This window comes from Silene latifolia, chromosome 8 (assembly GCF_048544455.1).
Source record: "Silene latifolia isolate original U9 population chromosome 8, ASM4854445v1, whole genome shotgun sequence".
Classification (NCBI taxonomy): domain Eukaryota; kingdom Viridiplantae; phylum Streptophyta; class Magnoliopsida; order Caryophyllales; family Caryophyllaceae; genus Silene; species Silene latifolia.
The window spans coordinates 13,963,309-13,982,887 of NC_133533.1; the positions used below are offsets into that span (position 1 = coordinate 13,963,309).

Consider the following 19,579-nt stretch of genomic DNA (forward strand, 5'->3'; position numbering starts at 1 on the left):
TAAACTGTTATTAGAAAATGAAGACAGTTTTTGACCCGAACTCCAAATGTACTCTAATTACTGTCAAAATGACCGTATCGGCGCGTAGATGACGACTATGAGGTAGACACAAGTGTTTGAGCTATCACTTGACGAGACAAGACTAGCCCATCACCAACCCAGCTGGCCCGCCCGTTTGACCAGCCCTAGGGCTGGCCTAGTCATTAGTAAACCCAATCTATATTTCAACCCGAATCCAAACCCAAACCCAAACTGGCGACCCGTTTAAGTTTTAACTGATTTAGCTCAGTATCTTCTCTCTTTTCCTCTTGTCCTCTCTGTCTCCTCCAAAAACAAGGCGGAGTAAGATTGTAAGAACCAGCATATGAAGAAACCCTAATCCTTATTATCAGGTTCATTTTGCTTTCCTCAAATTTCTAATTTCGATTCACGCCCTTTACTATTAATATATATATTTCTCATTTTGTTTCTCCAACAACTGTAGTTACGATTCTTCAATTTAATTATTACTCACTCCGTCTCAATCATTTGTTTAATTCAATTAAAGCTAAACAAATGACAGTGATACTTCTATTAGGATAGCCCTTGATTAGTATGAGCTGAGAACTGAAACAAGTTTTTTAATTTGAGATTGTAATTAGGTAATCGCAATCGAGTACCATGAAATTAAGTACCCAGAAGCATATATATTCGGTAAAGGATAACCGAGATAGGTTGGGTGAATTACCAGATGATATAATTGTGCGCATTCTTTCATGTCTTCCTACTATTGATGCTGTTAGAACTGTTTTACTTCGTCGTTTCGGGAACCTTTGGACCTTGGTTCATACTCTTAACTTCGATTATACTGCATATCTTGACAAGTTGTGTGTTTGGGGAAATAGTGAACATATTCAGTGGTACTGTCATTTCATCCGCAATGTGCTGATGCTTCACCAAAATCCGTCCATTGATAAATTCTATCTGTCTATGGAGTTTGACGAGGCTGCAGATGATATAAGAGCATGGTTAATGTTTGCATTGGGTAGGAAAGCCAAGGAAATTAGATTATATGATGATTGTGATTATAATTATAGTTTGAGTTCGATCTTACCTAAGTTCAAGAGTCAATTTCTTGTTACACTTGATCTCGATTATTGCACATTGGAGGGGGAATTTGAAGTCAAGTTGGGATCTCTACAGAAATTGTCGCTTTACCGTGTTAGAATGAGTAATAAAAGTTTCCAAAGCTTTATATCTGGATGCCCTTCCTTACAAGAACTGGTTATTAGGAGTCCTGGTTGGTTGACGAAACTAAGTTTCAGTGTTCCAAACATTACTAAATTATCTCTTTCTCTTACTGATAAATATTATGAGAAAAAATCGTTGTCCCTTAATTTCCCCATCCTTAAATGTTTGTATTTGGAAAGTCAGTTGTGCCAAATAGACGTCATTGACATTTCATCTGTTCGTGATGTCTACATCAATTATCCCCAAGTAGAAAGTCCTTCTCCACACTTCTCGCCAGAACTTCAGACCATCATCGTTCATGGCTATGGGAAATCTTGGAAGAGTCAGCTTCGACTAACAGAATTATTGCTCAAAAGTGCAACTTTGTTGGACAAATTGGTTATTGTTCCCATCGAAGGTCGATTGAAGGAAGCTGATGAGCTCAAATTTGTTAAGCATGCCTCGGAATTCCCGAGGGCCTCATCAACTGCCAGGGTAATCTTCACCTGACAAGTATTCTATATGCCCAAAGAAAAAGAAGATAACTTCTCCAGGAAATGACATGGTAAGTCTTGTTATATAGGACTGTATCTTTTATTTCAGATAGGCCTTTTTTTTTAGGAATCTAGCGGAAAGAAAGTTTCTGATGGTGTTAAATGGGCATTGGAGTGAGCTATCCTTGCCCCTTAGTTTTCATAGCAACTACATCCATGTGTCTTCCTGTTATATTTCGGCTGTGATTATGCATTATGAGTTTGTGACCGCAAATAGGTGCATTGACCGAAATTAAACCATGGGCTTCCTTTCTCATGTGTATGAATGACGATATGAATGGAACACTAGGAGTGCTCTCTTACCTTTCAACTTTCAAACCAATTAGCACCATGGTTTCCTAATTTATTAAATTTCGGTTGGTCATACAGTGTCAGTGATTAGTAAGAGGATCTGATTGCATATATAGGTCGCATACTGGTTTTTATTTATTGTTATTTTTGTTGATTTTTAAATTTTTAACCATAAATTTGGTGTGCTTGCTTTTCATTATGTTGGATTTAAGATTTCAGATTTCTGTGATAAATCTGTATCTTTGCGGTAGGTGTTTGGTCTTAGTTATTGCACAAAATCTCATTTGTGACGGCGATATCCGTCACAATCTTGTGACGGATTCCGTTTCCTCTCACAAAATGCCCATTGAGAAATGAGTGGGAAGCACATGGTGGGTGCCCCCACCTTGTCCCCTCTCCCTTTTTGTGAGAGGTCACAAGCTTGTGACGGGATTAGCCCGTCACAAGCAAGACTAGCTGTTATTATTGTACTCCTTGCCACTGCAGATGCCAATTCTTGGACTGCCGTTACTGTTCAGAATTAAAACTCGTGTGTATATGCATGCCTACAGTTAAAAACTCTCTGTATATCAATTAGGATGATTTTAAATTGCCATTACAGTTTGTGAACCACTTCCTCCGTTCACGTTGATTCCATATGTTTTATTAAAATACACCTCACATATATTAAACAAACGTATGGAATCTAAATGAACAGAGGAAGTAAGAACGTGAGATTAATGCAAATATTCAATGTATGTTGACAATTCATCTATGGTCAAGTAATTAAGTTGACTGGTTTTTTAGTTGGGCATTACGACAACAAGCAAGGCTTTGTAGGCAACCCTCATTGCTTTCTTCAACTACAAATCATTTAGCTAGCCACAAGGAGGATTCACCCACGAGGAAGCAGGCTCGGTCAATTTCCCAACACTGGCCCTTCTCCTTTCCAGATCTTCCCCGCTTTAAACAATGATGAATACGGAGTATGGAAGGCCGCAGTTGTATACTCCCTCTGTACCGATTATTTGTTGTCCTTTTCCATTTTTGGGTGTCTCAGTCATTTGTTGTCCTTTCTATTTTAAGAATGAATTTAATGAGTAATTTGATCATTCACATTCAATTTATTCCACATGTTATTTAGTAATTGACCCCTTTCTCCTTTCCTTGGTCTTTGTGCCAAAACCAAAGGACAACAAATGACCGGAACGGAGGGAGTATATGGTGGTTGCAGGCTTGTAGCTGACCATTGGCCAAATTTTTCCCTTCCATCCATGTTTGTACCAGTAAGCATAGAACTCTAGACCCATGAATATACATCGAGTGGAGCCTCTTCGATCTTCAATTTGTAAGAAGAAAAAACAAATACGCGGCTGATCATCGTAGAAAAATGAGTGATCTTTGCCTATGAAGTATTCCCTCTGTCTCGGTCATTTATCGTCTTATTTCATATTTGTACCAGTAAGCATAGAAAAATGAGGGATCTTCACCTCCGATCTTCAATTTTGAAATAAATACGGATTATAAAGTTTAGCAAATTGGGAGTTAAAAGATCAGGAACCTTCATATGATAAAACTCTATGATTTATTAAGATACTCTCTCCCTTTCGGTCATTTGTTTATCTTTTGTGGAAGCGAATTATTATATGACATGTTGACCAAATTGGGTGTGGATAATCAAATTGCCCATCAAAATTATTCCTAAAATAGAAAGGTAAACAATTGGCTCCAACACCTAAAATAGAATATGTAAACAAATGATCGGTGGGAGTATATTTTTTTTCTACCACGTCGTGATGATGATGATGATGATGATGATGTGTTTTTAGGAGGTGAACAACAATATTTATTAGAAAAACACTCCAACAATCATAAACGTTTGTAATTAAAACCAAATTAAAACTTAGTTGAACTCTCAACAGTTTATGACTATACATCTAAGGTAGTACCTTTTATTGTTTATTTTTGAGTTTTATTTTAAAGTTTTTGAGTTTTACTTTAGTATAAAAAGTTTTTGCCATAATTACTAAAATATTACACTAAAAAAATATAATATTGCTGAAAAACTATATTTATAAATGCTAATATGCTTAAAAACTACAAGGTTTGAGGTACTATGGTCTTGTTCTTTTGGACTTAAAGTCACTTAATTTAAGTTCAGTTCAGATCCTATAAGTTTAGTTAAGATCCTATAAGTTCAGTTCAGTTCAGATCCTATAAGTTCAGTTCAGTTCAGATCCAATAAGTTTAGTTCAGATCCTATAAATTCAATTCATTCGATTCGATTCGATCTTTTAAGTTTAGTTCGATTCGATCCTATAAGTTCGATTCGATTCGAGATCCAATAAGTTCGATTCGATAATCCTATAAGTTCGATTAAGTTCGGATCCTTTAAGTTCGATTCGATTCGATCCTATAGGTTCGATTCGAAAAAATTCGTTCAGATCTTATAAATTTAGTTCAGAAAAGCTATATACAGAGTATTAATTTTAAAAACCGATACAAAAATATTTGACATTAATTATTCGATACATACATTATTATTTAAAAAAAAAATAACTCCTCTCATTAATAATTTCAGCGTCACAATAGATTTTGGCATGTTTGATAAAAAGCGGAATAAGGCCATGTATTAGGTACGAAACAACATAGTCAAAAACATTTGGCGAGGTAATGGATCCGTTGTTGAGAGTGATAGTGAAGATGAAAGTGATGAGGATTATGATAATATGGAAATAAGGCTCTGTTCTTTTGAACTTAAAGTCACTTAATTTAAGTTCATTTCAGATCCTATAAGTTCGATTCGATTCGATTCGATCCTATAAGTTCGATTCGATTCGATTCGATCTTATAAGTTCGATTCGGATCTTATACCTCACTTAATTTAAGTTCACTTGATCCTATAAGTTCGATTCGATTCATATCCTATAAGTTCGATTCGAATCCTATAAGTTCGATTCGATTCGATTCTATAAGTTCGATTCGATTCGATCCTATATATAAGTTCGATTCGATTCGATTCGATCCTATAAGTTCGATTCGATTCGATCGATTAGTTTCAGTCCAAAAGAACATGGCCTAAATGGTTAGAAAAAAAGATATAATATGTGATTTATTTGTTATCGTAATATAATCGTAGTATAATGTATAAGCAAACCAATGCATATAAAGCGAAAAAATGTTATTATTTTAATAATAATAATAATAATAATAATAATAATAATAATAATAATAATAATAGTTAAGTTAAATAAAATAAAATAAAATTAAGTTAAGTTCGGCTCCTATAAATTTAGTTCAGTTCAGTTCAGATCTTATAAGTTCAGTTCAGTTCAGATCCTATAAGTTTAGTTCAGTTCAGATCCTCTAAGCTCATATCAGTTCAGATCCTATAAGTTCAGTTAAGTTCAGATCCTATAAGTTCAGTTCAGTTCAGTTCAGATCCTATAAATTCAGTTCAGTTCAGATCAAATTCATTTCAGTCCAAAAGAATAGGGTCTATCTCAGATGCGTAATCTTTTTTTTCTCCTCAAAATCAATGCAAAAATCGTTGCCAATCTTTTTTAGTATTAAATTATTAATCAGATTTTTGAAGCACAAAAGAAAAGGTGAAACCCAAAATTCAAAGCATGGGCGCGACATGGCGCACAAATTCCTGTATAAAGCGGCCTTACACGAGAATTTGCCATTCGTTTCTATTAGGTAGAAACGAAATTCATCATCCGGTATCCTCATGCTCTGTTTTGATATTCAATTCATTCCATAAACTAATGAAAAACTTTTTATTTTATTTCTCCAACAATTTCTTAGTGATTATCATCACGTATTCAGGTGGGTTGTCATGTAAATTCTTGTGTGCTTGTGTAAGACTGCCTCACACAATAATTTGTGTAAAACGGGGTTTTGGTAAACCTTTTTTCCTTAACCATATTTTCGTTTGTGGATTCATTTATATTAGGAAACTTTCTAATTATAGTATAGGTTGGATTGGACTTCTAAGGCCCTGTTCTTTTGGACTGAAACTAATCTGATCTGAACTGAACTGAATTTATAGGATCTAAACTGAATTGAACTTATAGGATCTGAACTGAACTGAACTTATAGAATCTGAACTGAACTGAACTTATAGGATCTGAATCGAACTTATAGGATCTCGAATCGAATCGAACTTATAGGATCTCGAATCGAATCGAACTTATAGAATCTAAATTGAATCGAACTTATAGGATCTCGAATCGAATCGAATCGAATTTATAGGATCTCAACTAAACTTATAAGATCTCGAATCGAAATGAACTTATAGGATCTCGAATCGAATCGAATTTATAGGATCTCGAATCGAATCGAATCGAACTTATAGGATCTGAAGTGAACTTAAATTAAGTGACTTTAAGTCCAAAAGAACAGAGCCTAAGTTCTATAAAGCCCTGTTCTTTTGGACTGAAACTAATCGATCCGAATCGAATCGAATTTATAGGATCTCGAATCGAATCGAATCGAACTTATAGGATCTCGAATCGAATCGAACTTATAGAATCTCGAATCGAATCGAACTTATAGGATCGGAATCGAACTTATAGGATCTCGAATCGAATCGAATCGAACTTATAGGATATGAAGTGAACTTAAATTAAGTGAGGTATAGGATCTGAATTGAACTTATAGGATCTGAACTGAACTGAACTGAACTTATAGGATCTGAACTGAACTTATAAGATCTGAACTGAACTAAACTTATAGGATCTCGAATCGAATCGAATTTATAGGATCTCGAATCGAATCGAATCGAACTTATAGGATCTGAAGTGAACTTAAATTAAGTGACTTTAAGTCCAAAAGAACAAGGCCTTATTCTCAAACTAGGAAATAGTGTGTTTCCTAATAGTTTCGCTATATATCCATACTCTTTAAAAAACCAAAAGAGTGGTTACTGTAGCTGTAACAGTACTTCTGTGTTACTCTACCCATTCTGCCCCTTCCATTTCATTCTTATTACTACTTCCCTGCCATTTTTTCCTGATCATCGTCTACAACACGCCAGCAATCTCATCTCCACTCCTCATTCTCCCTCTTTTCCTCTCCCACAGTCATATCCCCATTAATAATTATACATTTTCTGCTCCTCATTCCTCGTTTCTATATCACTCATGTGCTGTGTTCCTTTCCAATTCCCATGTCCTCTACTTTATATGGATCTTTCCTCCTCCTCTTCGACAAAGCAATTCACTTATCAAATTGACAATAATGGCGATGACAAATTGAATCCGTCTGATACGAACAGTACTAAGTAAGTTGCCTGTTCATTCTTGTGATTTTCTTTCTATATATGTTAACTATCAATGATTGTGAGTTAAATTAAATAATTTAGGGTTTAAATTGATTGCATGTAATAATTTGGGGATTTTTTAGGTTTAAAGTGATTGCATGCAATAATTTTTTTGGACAATTTGAATTTCTGGGTTATTTTGGTGCGTTGCTTTCGTGAGAGCTCGCATGAATCGTCAAGTAGAGTATTAGGGAGTGTCAATGAGATGGACAATAAAACGCATGGGGACATTGGAGCATTCCTATTTCAAATGCTCGGGGATGAGTTTCAACTTGACATGGAATCAATGAAGTTCTTGGTGAGTTGCCTTTACTATGGAGCCACATTGTTATTCGCATGTTACTGTTGTTGCTGAACTTCAGTTACGGTGTATCTTGCATTCTTGCCTCAAATGTATGTTTCTCTTTGTAATTAGGGTGATCAGTCCGTCTCATTATAGACGGACACTATCTGTTTATAGCTATAGATGGATAGTGTCCCTCTCAAGTGGGTAGTGTAAGTGGGGGTATCCATTTCTCACCCACTTGCACTACCCACTTTCATTTGTGAGAAGGACACTATTCGTCTATAGCTATAGACGGATAGTGTCCGTCTATAATGAGAATTTGTGGAGGGTGATAGTTTAATACACCCCCTCTCCCATTTATACACTCCCTATTTGACTTTGTGGTCAGTAATATCTACTCTAACCGATATTTTCTCAGAGTACACAATAGCTACAACTTTCGTAAACCTAGCTATATCTGAAAAGGTTTGGCTGAATCAACCATGACAAACTTTACATTGTGTCTTGATATATCCAAAGAAACATCGATTGACAACTAAAGTCAAATAGGGATGATAAATTGGGATGGATGCGGTATATGTCATATTAGCGAATTTTACTACGGCTTTTTTTCACGCCACTGAACAGCCATCATAAAATGTTCTTTGACTCTCCTTAGAAATCTCTCTTCGTTGCAGTGATGTCTGTAAACCATTGTGTATCTTAGGAATTACATTTTTCTTTTTGTAGATTTAGGATGCCAAATTTAGGCTTACAAAAAATTCTTTATTTTACATTTTAAAGTCGGGACACTTATGAATTATAGGAGCTTCCATCCTGCTTCAAAGAAAACGAATTTAGTTAAAGCAAAATTTGTTTGCGTTCCCGCCAAACTGTCATCTTTAAGTTGAAATGAGTTTCTCTGTGATGTACTATATGGACCGTCTAATGCTATAGTTTGAGATACCTTCGAGATAATACACATTCCTTACATCTTGAGCCAAAGAATTAGTAGAGATTTGTAGGACAAACTTATGTTTTAATCAGGCTTTCCTTATTAAGCATATGACTTTGAGAATAACTTGGTAGCTTCCCCCATCCGTTTATCGTTTTTATAGTTTCTGAGAATGCTAAGGTTCTGAATCTCACGTAAGAAAGTTTCAGTATTTTTGTTTTCTATAGAACTGTCTTCGCTGCAGTTTGAGTTTTTTTTTTATCTTTCTGTTGCTTGACTTAACTCAAAGTAGGAATGTGCGCATTGCTATGTCATTTTTCTATATGATATAGCATAGTATATAACGCAGAATGTGCGCTAAACTTGCAGGCTCCTGTGGATATGATCTGGAGAAGGTAGGGCTTATATTTATTTGAAGGTCGAAGGTATTGCTTTGAATTCTATCCTTCTTTGATATTTTAACCTTTGGGATAATGGCTTTTATACATGGTAGATTGATACGAGGTTCTTGTTTATCTTGCTGGATTTTGAACTTATTAATCTGTTTCTGATTTGATGTTCATTCAATTTTCTTAAAAATAGAGTATGGAAACACTTGTTTATATATCAGCTTCAACCCTAGAGAAAAGTGATGATGTTCTTTGCAGCTCTGTCTCTACTGAAAGCGTAAGTTCCAAATCTAAAAATTAAAGCAAGAATGGCTTCTTACCGTTTCAATATTTCTTGGGTCTAATGATATGCATCTCTATAGACATTCTCATCGAGATTCTTTTAACAATCTCAGGAAAGCTATCAAAACATTCGATCCTATTACTGTTATGAAATTTGCCCTTAACAGATGATCCTGGCCCAAGGTTTGTTGTTTCCCTCTTACTTATTTAATCTACAACAATTATTTGGATTTGCTCTTGCAAAGGGTATCAAATCTAAGTAATTTGGATGTATCATTTCCCCGATTTGATTTCCCTTTTTTTTCGTTTTGTGCTACTCTTTCCATTTTATCCTCCCTTTCATTCTCATTATCGCGCTGTCACTCAAGATTGTTTTCATTCCCCTTTTTCTCATTTCATTTCATTTACCAACCTCCCCCAAAATCATAATTTCATTTCAATCTCCTGTTATCCCTCTCTCCCTCTAATATGTCATCTTTCTTTTGCGTTGATGGTGTTGATATTCAGCTATTTTAGATGTTTTGATCAATTAATTTGATGATACAGGTACGATTTTGCTTTGATGGTGATTCCATCCCCCATTAATTTTTTTCAAATTTCCGTTATCTCTTACCCATTCTGTCTCTTAATGCTCATTCACGCTCTGAATTCCTTCACTTTCCTCATTTTATGTATTTATTTATTTTATCGTAATTGTTTTTTCCTGGTTATTGCACATATTTGTGATTTTTGGAATGTGGTTGCAGTTGTTGTGTAAGATTTAAAACGGGCAAAGGTCTGCAATCTTAGGTCAGTAAGTGTTTGATTTTGTCCAACAATTTGGTGAGTTTTGTTACTTTATATATCGATCTTTGGAGGGGATGTTATAGGGTTTCTTGAATTTCATGCAAGGGATCTTGCTTTGTAAAAGTGAATTCTTTCGAATTTACGTTTTAACTGGTCTTGCGAGCATCCGAGTTACCTAGAGAATATGATGGGGCTTGCCTTCAAATGTGAATGTCCTATACTCCTGCTGCCCACTTTTTGCTTCTTAGTTGGACGGATTGTCACCTGGCAGGAGCGTTGGGCTCGTTCAGAATTCTCATCTATAAGGCAAGTTCCTATCTTTTGGTCTTAAATGTTACTTCGTATCTAAATAGTACATGAAAGGAAAACAAGTATTCTATCCCTTTTGTTTTATATATCGACGTATTTTCTTTTCTTGTGCAGCGGTAATTTATCATTCTTTGTTGCAACTTGAAAATGGTCTTACTTATATAGAAGTTAAAAAAACAGAAATCTGCGTGCATGGAGAGATACCGCAAAAGAGATGAACATAGACACTTCTCTGATGTTGATAGCGAAAGGGAGAAGAGTGTGGTATTTGCACGGAGAGTTATAGTAAAATTGTGCTGCCAAATTGTGACCATGCCTTGTGCCTGAAATGCTATCGAGAATGGTAATTTCTTCACCCTTTTGGTCTCTTGAAACTTGTTAGGCGTGATGCATTTTTGTTTACATGCTATTTGGAGATATTTGCTTTTGACAATGTTTCTTCAGTGACCTGTTTATATGTGGATTTCTAATTAGTAAGTCACAATTTTAAGAAATAGACTTTTTTTCACCTCCTTTTTTTCCCTTTTGCGGAATCCTGTTTAGTCTAAACTCACTTGGCGTTTTAGTTAAGGTAAACAACTTGATCATGCATTGAGTTTGAGATACCTGGTCATGATTTGGTGATTTTTTTTATTTCTTGGTTCTCCTTGCAACAACATTACCTCATTGCTTCAAAGGCCCTCTCGGATGGCGGTGTAAGGGCGTAAGGCCATTAGGTAGCCTCTGTACATAGTTTCACACTCGTGGTAGGCTGATATTAGTCGACCTATAAGGAAACTTGAATGGCATTGTGTGACTATCACTTCACAATATGAGCAGCCTCATTTACACAGTTTAGCGGGATGTTTTGTTTCCCTTCCTACTTGGAAGACCTTAGTTCTATGCTCGAATTGTGTCTCTTCATCTGATTGGAAATTAAGATTCATGCGATTGGGCTCTTGCTTTTATATTTCAGTTGTGCGGTTTGCATTTTCACCCTCGATAAATTCTTAAATTTTAGCTTTCATTTCTGTTGATTAGTGGACATATGTATAGTGCTATAGTGGTTAGTGGAAAAAAGTTGCTTACGGAACTGTGGCCATTCATAATGATTTTATTCTCGTGAAATAATTATTTTTATTTTTTTGCTGAATTTTCAAACTCTCAGGGATTGTTTGTCTATGTAATGTTATTTGCTACTTAAGATTAATGCTTCCTCCATCTCGGTCATTTATTTACTTTTATATGTTTTGTGAGAGGTATTTTAATTTGAGGCAAATAGGTAATATAGCCGGAATGAGTATAAGCTAAATTGGTGTGAAGTAGTTTTCATTCGAGTGAAATGTGTTGATGTGTTAGTGGAGTGTTCTCCATTGTACCCCATATTCAATGGGGGATAATAATGTAGTAAACCATTTGAGGGGATATTTGAGTTGTCCTTTGTTGATTATGTGTTCAGTTAGAGTTGTGGACTTTTGTGTGTTTTTTGGTTAAAATAAGGTTGTGTTGATCATGTCGATTAGCTGACAGTTTTTAGTGTAACGTATTGATAAACTATAAGGGGAATGAGGGATGGAGAGGAAGGAGAAAGTGTGAGGGAAGTCGAGTGTATAACCAGTAGGCTACCAATGGAATAAAGGAAGGAGAACGGGCATGACATGTTGTGAGACTCGTAAAAGAAGTTCTTTAGACTGTTTGATTTGCTTCTTGTTGGGTTTCCAGAAATTATTTTGGTTTAATTGGTGATTCGTATGAGTGGTAATTAGGTGTGATTCAGATAATCGGATTGTGTTTCTCACTTCCTGATGATATTTTACGCTCAGAAATTATACCAAAATGATGATTTTAGTATTAAGATTGAGATTGTGCCGTTTAGCTTTTACTATTTGATTTCCGAAGCTAGAGTTAATTTCCAACCTACGAAGTAGTGGCTTGACCTTTGGTTAGTGCTTTCTTTTTACTTTTCACAGTGGATTTACCGTGTCGCTTCCTTGAAGTCATTGGCAAGTATAAGTTTATTTTTGACAGTAGCTGGCGTTTTTTCTGTTGTTAGTGCTATCATTTTTCCTGCATATGGTCGTGCTTTGGTACCTTGTTTTAAATTCGCTGGCTAAACAACCTTTCATTGATTATATTTCTTATTTCCCAGTCACTTTAGGTGAGATGCTGAGCTACAATTACCCCGTTGAATCTTGTTTTGATCGTGTGTCGGAAATTTAGCTATTCCCTGTTTTAGAGCGCTATTCCCCTTAAAGTCATTGACAAGTATAAGTTTATTGTTTATTTTATTGAATTATTTGCAGCACTATCCCTGTTGATTTTCGATCCGTTCGTGAACAATTTTTTCACTGTTTTGAAATCTTGTGTTTCTGATGAATGAAACATTTTGTTTGTCCATAGTTTAATTGATCTTTCGTGTTTATTAGTTTCCGATTTCAGTGTTACGATTTGCTTGAGTAGCACAATTAATTTCGTTTGATTCTTTACGTTTTTTGGTTGTTGTGAGAAGTATTTTAAGCAAATGTAAAGAATCAATTGAATTGGAGGAAGTATGATTTTTACAGCTTTCGGTATGTGATACAGTAGGTTTTCGCTACTGAATTTCTAAGGATATTTGCGTTTGTTTTACTTAATTGTCTGTATTTTTTTTGCTTCATTAGAGTATGCTATTTTGTTTGAGGCGAGATTGACTGTCAAACGAGAAAAGTTATGTAATATCTTCGATATCTTTGCGGGGTTGAGAAGATAGAAACAAGTGGATACTAGGTTCTGTTAATTATATTGGAATATATGGTAAGCAAATGTGCCTCTGACTCACTAAGTTTCTCAGTTGGTGGTACATCTTGCTGAATACGTTGGACGATTGTTCCGTGGACCGTGGGTTTGTAGTTCATTTGCAAGTAACCATGTTTGGAGTATGATAAGTGTGATGTACTGCTATCCATGGAGGAATTTATGTTAGACTGAATAGATAGCCATGGTGACACAAGTGAAATGGTCTGAAAAAACTTCTTTGGATTTGAATTGAGAATCAAGTGTTCATTGCTGAGAAATTCACCACTTGACTGCAGTTGAATAAAATAGTGCCACCGTCGATTTGTTAGAGTTTAACTTATTACTCATTTAAGTTGCTGAGATGTGGTACTATGGTGTATTGTCATGTTGAAAATTAAGTGAAGGTTTAGCATTTTTTTTAGGCTGGTTGTGAAAGATTGAACATTGTAAGGCTGCTACATCTTGGCATCTTGCCTGATCTTTGCGAGATTATTGAATAATTCAGTCATTCCGGGTTAAATGTGAATTCTAAAGGTAGAGATGATTTCTATTGCGAAGTGTTGTATAATATCTATTCAAATCAGGGTTGCCTATAATTTCATAAGTATAGGTAACTTCAAATGCACGACACACATTAATAGAGTATCTGATACATAAATATTTAATCATACACTACGAACAAGTATGTGATTTGCAGTTTTTAGCAAATTCAATAATCCTAATTTTATGGGTATCCTGATTGTTGAAGTGGATGCCATCTGTTGTTCTTTATTTGATATTCATAGAGTTATATAAATTATTTGCTTCGTGGATCAGTATTCTAGGGTGTTGAAGTCTAGAATTTGTGTATGATATCTGTGTTGTTTAAGGTGTTTGCTCTTGAAATATGTCGGCTATTGGCTTGTTGGGTTTCATGTTAGATTGTTTGTTAATGTTAATTAGCATGCTTTACGAGTTCTATTGTTCTCTGTTCGAATATTTTTATGGCAAAGAGCTGTGAAGCATTAGTTTTTTAAAAATCTTGTTGTTTAATGGAACCAAGTTGTAGTTCATATAGTTAATTTGAGGCTATGAAATATTGTCTGGTACATTTTTGCTTACAATGTTGTTTCAGTGGAAAATAGAAACTATGCTAAAAAAGAATTTACCGATGCTAAACTTCTGTTTAGGTGAACTGCTATTCACGATATTAAGCATCGGCTGATATTTAGGTTATTAATGTCGCGCTTCTTGAAATTTGCAGCTAAGAATCGATCCTTCTTTGAGTTAAGTCTCGTGACGTTGCATGATGAAGGAGTTGTAGAACTCGGGATCTGGCATCCAAAGAACTTCATATTTTCAGAGGAAGATGTAAGAAAGAATTGAGCTCGAGCGTCCCTTCGTGCTACAAGAACGAATAATTGTGTGGTTAGTGCTCTCTTTGTCAATTACACTCCCTACTGTCGATCTTCCCTGTGTTTAGTGCTTCCCTGTCGCGGGGTAATTGCTATGGTACGAGTACTCTGTTTGATTTTCTTGCACTCAGTGGTGGGCCAGTCAATGCTTTGATTTCTATGAATACTGAAAAAAATTGTGCTTTTATTATTTCACAAATAGTTACCCCTTAGACATGTGTGTATCATTTCTTTGAAGACTAAGTTTACTCGGAAAGTGAGAAGCGATTGATCAGGTTTTGAGTTTGTAAGGTTTATAGCCGAGAAAAGAGCTTGTCTAAGGTTTATAGCTGAGAAAACTGACAGCGACTCGACTAAGTTAAAACAAACCCTTAATAATAATGACTAGAATCACCGCAACTGACCCATATCCTCAAATACTTGAGTTCCAGGGAATCGAATGGTTGGGTGCAAACCCACAAAAAAAATTCTTAGGATGGAGAGATTATTGGTGCCATGTGGTTCTACTTTCCTTGAATATGGATTAAATTGTATGGCGGAAACTAGAAGAAAATCACGTGGTCATCATTTCCATCTCTTAATGTTTTACATATAGTTCGTATGTGGTGTATCATTGTAGATAGCATAAATGGTTGTTCTGCTTTAACTGGCATCTTAACAAAAGCATCTAATGGAAATACGCCCTCCATTTCATCTTTGGTTAGCATAGTTTAATGCCCACGAGCCACAACTTCTATTTTCTAATTGTATGCTTATCTGATTGTTAACAAATAAGTATAAATTTGTCAAGCTTTAAATGGTCATATAAGTTGGCTTTTGGGGCTAGCTGTTTAGCCATTGCCTGTTAGTGTGACAATAGTTTTTTGTTAAGCTTAGAAAATTTACTATGTATATGGCAGATGCCACTTAGGCACTTACCCAAGGCATTGATTGTATATTGACATCTGTGAATCATTGTTACTACCTGCTGGGCAACACAGGAGATATTTGCTGACTTGTAGGAGTCACTTTGTGACTTCAAAGAGATACGTTGTGGCTTCAAAGAGATTAATCACGGGTGATATAAGCATTGTGCATTACTCCGTACTTTGTTGCTAGGCTCCAAATTGTTTTTTTAATCTCAATAGGTCATATAAGTTAGTTGTTATTTAGAGTAGAAAATGGGGTAGTTGGTTGTATATTGATATAGCAAATGTAGATTCACATGGACTATTTTATAATATAAGTCATGAGATTCATGGATACACGATATAGCGATTAAGTTTGAACTATTATATAATATAAGCAATGAGATTCACATGGACCAGCCTAATAACCAGCTTGCCGGTTTAGTAATAGTTGCCCAGAAGTGGCGATTTAATTCCACCTTGTAGCACGATTGTTTTGTCGTTTTTTCACAACTATTCATCCTATAATTATATTTTGCAACCTATCACGTTTCCAAACATCCTCCCCAGTTTGTGTATTCATTCACTACTATGTTTAACCCACCATTTCAATTACATTACTAGCCGCGTCTTTTTCCTGATCTAATAATTCGTAAATATTGGTGCATACCGTTTCGCCAAATTGGGGCACCGCGCCCGGTAGGGCGCGGTGCAACAACTAGTTAGTATAAAAACGTCTCAAATCATAAGACCACTTGTATATCTGAAATTCTGAATATAAATCTCTTTTATTGAAACTGTTATCAGGTAATCACTAGAAAACCATGACATTATTAAGGCCCCAAAAGCGTATGCGTTTATCAGAGGATAATGTCGACCGAGATAGGTTGAGTGAATTACCAGATGATATAATTGTGCGCATTCTTTCATGTCTTCCTACTATTGATGCTGTTAGAACTGTTTTACTTCGTCCTTTTGGAAACCTTTGGACCTTGGTTCATACCCTCGACTTTGACATGGGTGAATATCTTAACAACTTTTGTGATCATCAGAAAGACTGTGGTAAACATATTCGGTGGTTTTATGGTTTCATCCGCAATGTGCTGATGCATCACCAAAACCTCTCCTTTGAAAGATTTCATCTTTGTATAGATACAGATTTCAAGTCTATCTTGCCTAACTTCACAAGTCAATTTCTTATTACACTTGAACTCGAGTTTTGCAAATTCAAGGGAGAATTTCAAGTCGAGTTAAGATCCCTAAAGAAGTTCTCATTTAACCGTGTTTGGATTAGTGATGAAAAATTCAAAAGATTTATATCTGGATGCCCTTCGTTACAAGAACTTGTTATTTCGAATCCTTTTGAGATCTCAAAGCTAAGTTTAAGTGATCGAAATATTGATAAATTATCTCTTGTTCTTACGGATGTCCGTGAATTGCCAAGTCTGTTGATTTACGTTCCCAACCTTAAAAATTTGTATTTGGAAATTAAGAATTGGCTACTAGACATCGTTGATGTTTCATCTGTCCGCGATATCTACATCAAAGATTTAAACTTTAAAAGTAGTGACGAACGTATAATACTTACAATAAATCAAGTGTTATTAGGAAAGTTTGAAGGTATTGAAGTTTTTCGACTATCACGTCAGCCTTCAAAGGTATGTTTTCTCTCTTTTTTTCTGCTCTCTTTCAGACACTATTTGTGCTGTTTTCTGTCGATCTTTATATCGCTTGCTACTCCGTATTTTCTAATGTTCATTTGCTTCTATTTCAGGAATTCCTCCATTCAACAGTAAAACTGAAGCTCTTACAATGTAAATGGAAGCGTATAGTTCTCGAATTACACAACAACTTCTGCCGAAGCTGCCTCTTAGGCATTTATCATTTGATGACAAGATTACAACACTTGGAGGAACTCATTATATACACCACACAGGTAAGTGTATGATAGTCTTCTAATTCGAGCAATTTATGGATTATACAACCAGTTGTACGGTATAGAATCCGAGTTTTGTAATAAAGTATCCGAGCTTTATGTTAAAGAATATGAGCTTTATTAGAAAGTATCTGAACTCTTCCATTTACACATTAAAAATATGAACTTTGAATTAGCTCCGAAAAAAAAATATATATATATATATATATATATATATATATATATATATATATATATAAGCTCGGATTCTTATACCTTGTTGTACAATGCTATATATACGACTGGATGTATAATCCTATTGATGTGACCACTCCACAATTGGAATTTAAATTGATTCAATTGCCTGCAATTATTTAACAGCTAGTATTTTGTCCTATGTATTATCAGGATTTCAAAGCTATTGGTGATTTGCTCCGTATCAACCTTCCTTCCCCTTATGTGACATCGCAACTTAAGACCATCACCCTGTATGGCTATGCGAAATCTTGGAAGAGTCAGCTTCAACTTGTAGAACTCTTGCTCAAAAGCGCAGCTGCCTTGGACAAATTGATAATTGTCCACATTGATCATCGATTGCAGGAAGAAGAGCAGCAAAAATTTGTTAAGCATGTCTCGAGCTTCCCATGGGCCTCGTCAACTGCCAGAATATTGTACTGACAAGTATAGCATATGCCCAAAAAAAGAGGATGACTGTTCCTGTAAATGACAGCTTTTGATGTACTTCGTGTAAGACGGTCTGATTATTAGAACTGCATCTTTTATTTTATACTCCGTATAAGCTTAAACCGTGGCGCCTAGGGAAAGTAGTAAGTAAAGTCCTTTACTAGAAAGTGTAACTTAATGGGTTGACCACTGATAAGACGGATTTAGTATGGTGTATGAGCGCCGATTTAGTTGACTATTGCTAAAATAAGTGGTTTTATATTGGATAAGTTTCTATTTTGTAATATTGATTGCATTTGGAGCTAATCGGGTGAAATAAGCTAAAGAATTTTGCAAGGGTTGTAAAGTTGGAAGTACGGACACATATATCCAATGAAACCAAAAATATCAAGTTGGGCTCAAATGACAATATAAGAGATTGAGCATAAGAGGTGAGGTTTGGATAATTCAATGTTGGACTCTTGAATAAAGATGGTGACAAAGACAGCAAGATGGGCTATTAAGGGAACATGTCATGTGGACTTGTCTCTATAATGAGCCAACAACCAAATCATTGAACCATGTGTACGTAAAAAGCAGACATTTGAAGGCTGAAATTCGGGCAGAAGGTCAAGCGACCCGCATGAGATTATGGATTACTCGCTCGTTCAACTACGTACGGAAATCTATACGTCCTTTGACTTTGTCTACTTTCCAAATTATCAAACTTATTATAATTAGCTATTATTATTAGGGGAGATATACCAAGTATCTATCTCTATTATTCAGAGTCCATTTTTGAAATAATGCTCAAAAATAAAATATTTGGCGTTTTGGGTCGGTTTTAAAAATATTTGTCAAAATGGTGTCCACGTAGGCTCGGGATTTCTGGACCTAAAACACGCCACTACCAATGGCGTGTTTATAATGAGTAGGGAAAGAAACTTCATTAAAAAATGGACTAAAACAAACACGCCATTGGGAATGGCGGGTTTCGGAGTGGAAACACGCCACTCCCTATGGCGTGTCTTAGTATTTTTTTTTTGTTTTTTTTTTAAGTTATGTCAGTTGAAGAAAAAAATTGTTGTAAAGACACGCCACTGCTAATGACGTGTTTCTTTCACAAAACACGCCATTGGTAGTGGCGTGTTTCAGGTCTAGAAATCCCGAACCTACGTGGACACCATTTTGACAAATATTTTCAAAACCGACCCAAAACGACAAATATTTTATTTTTCGGCATTATTTCAAAAATGGATTCCTATTATTCATTATTCAATAAGCATTGTAATTTGGGGAAACTATCAAGAACCCTAATTTATTATTCTAGATCTATTATGAGGAATTAATTCCTCCTTCTTGGTTCAAGACATTGACGTGCTTATTATTCAATTGTGAGTTTGAAAGTTCTAATCTTTGTCTTGACTATTGTTAATTGCTTCGTTCTCTATCTTATGAATGTTGTCTTATGATTTCTAGGTGCGCAACTAGTTGTCTAATTCATCATTCTATTGTTATTAGAATAATTGAATAGGATTTATTGATTACTCTATATTTGTAACAACTAGGGATTAATATTGAACGGGATTCGTTAATATTGATACTTAGAAGCGATTAACAT

At 35.3% G+C, this 19,579-nt stretch overlaps 1 protein-coding gene and 1 long non-coding RNA gene across 5 annotated transcripts; both read left to right on the forward strand.

Moving 5' to 3' along the window:
* The first annotated feature begins 255 nt into the window (after nt 1-255).
* Nucleotides 256-18,080, forward strand: LOC141596428 (putative F-box/LRR-repeat protein At5g41630). 4 transcript variants are annotated; one of them, XR_012522483.1, is made up of 3 exons: nt 256-392; nt 1,481-1,774; nt 17,704-18,080. XR_012522483.1 is itself a non-coding variant. In XM_074416583.1 (3 exons), exon 2 carries the CDS (start codon nt 661-663, stop codon nt 1,717-1,719), a length of 1,059 nt encoding a protein of 352 aa, XP_074272684.1. In that variant the 5' UTR covers nt 256-392; nt 631-660; the 3' UTR covers nt 1,720-1,774; nt 17,704-18,080. The 4 variants fall into 4 exon arrangements, 3 of the variants coding, with proteins under 3 accessions (XP_074272684.1, XP_074272683.1, XP_074272685.1); XM_074416583.1 differs by having other exon boundaries at nt 631-1,774; XM_074416582.1 differs by having other exon boundaries at nt 642-1,774.
* Nucleotides 7,217-9,231, forward strand: LOC141594147 (uncharacterized). Its single transcript, XR_012522022.1, has 3 exons — nt 7,217-7,320; nt 8,949-9,004; nt 9,162-9,231. It is a non-coding gene; the product is annotated as an uncharacterized LOC141594147 (long non-coding RNA).
* Nucleotides 18,081-19,579: the final 1,499 nt, after the last annotated feature.

Bases quoted from the DNA above. Each gene is read 5' to 3' on its own strand.
- LOC141596428 (XM_074416583.1), top strand. From the start codon at position 661: ATGAAATTAAGTACCCAGAAGCATATATATTCGGTAAAGGATAACCGA.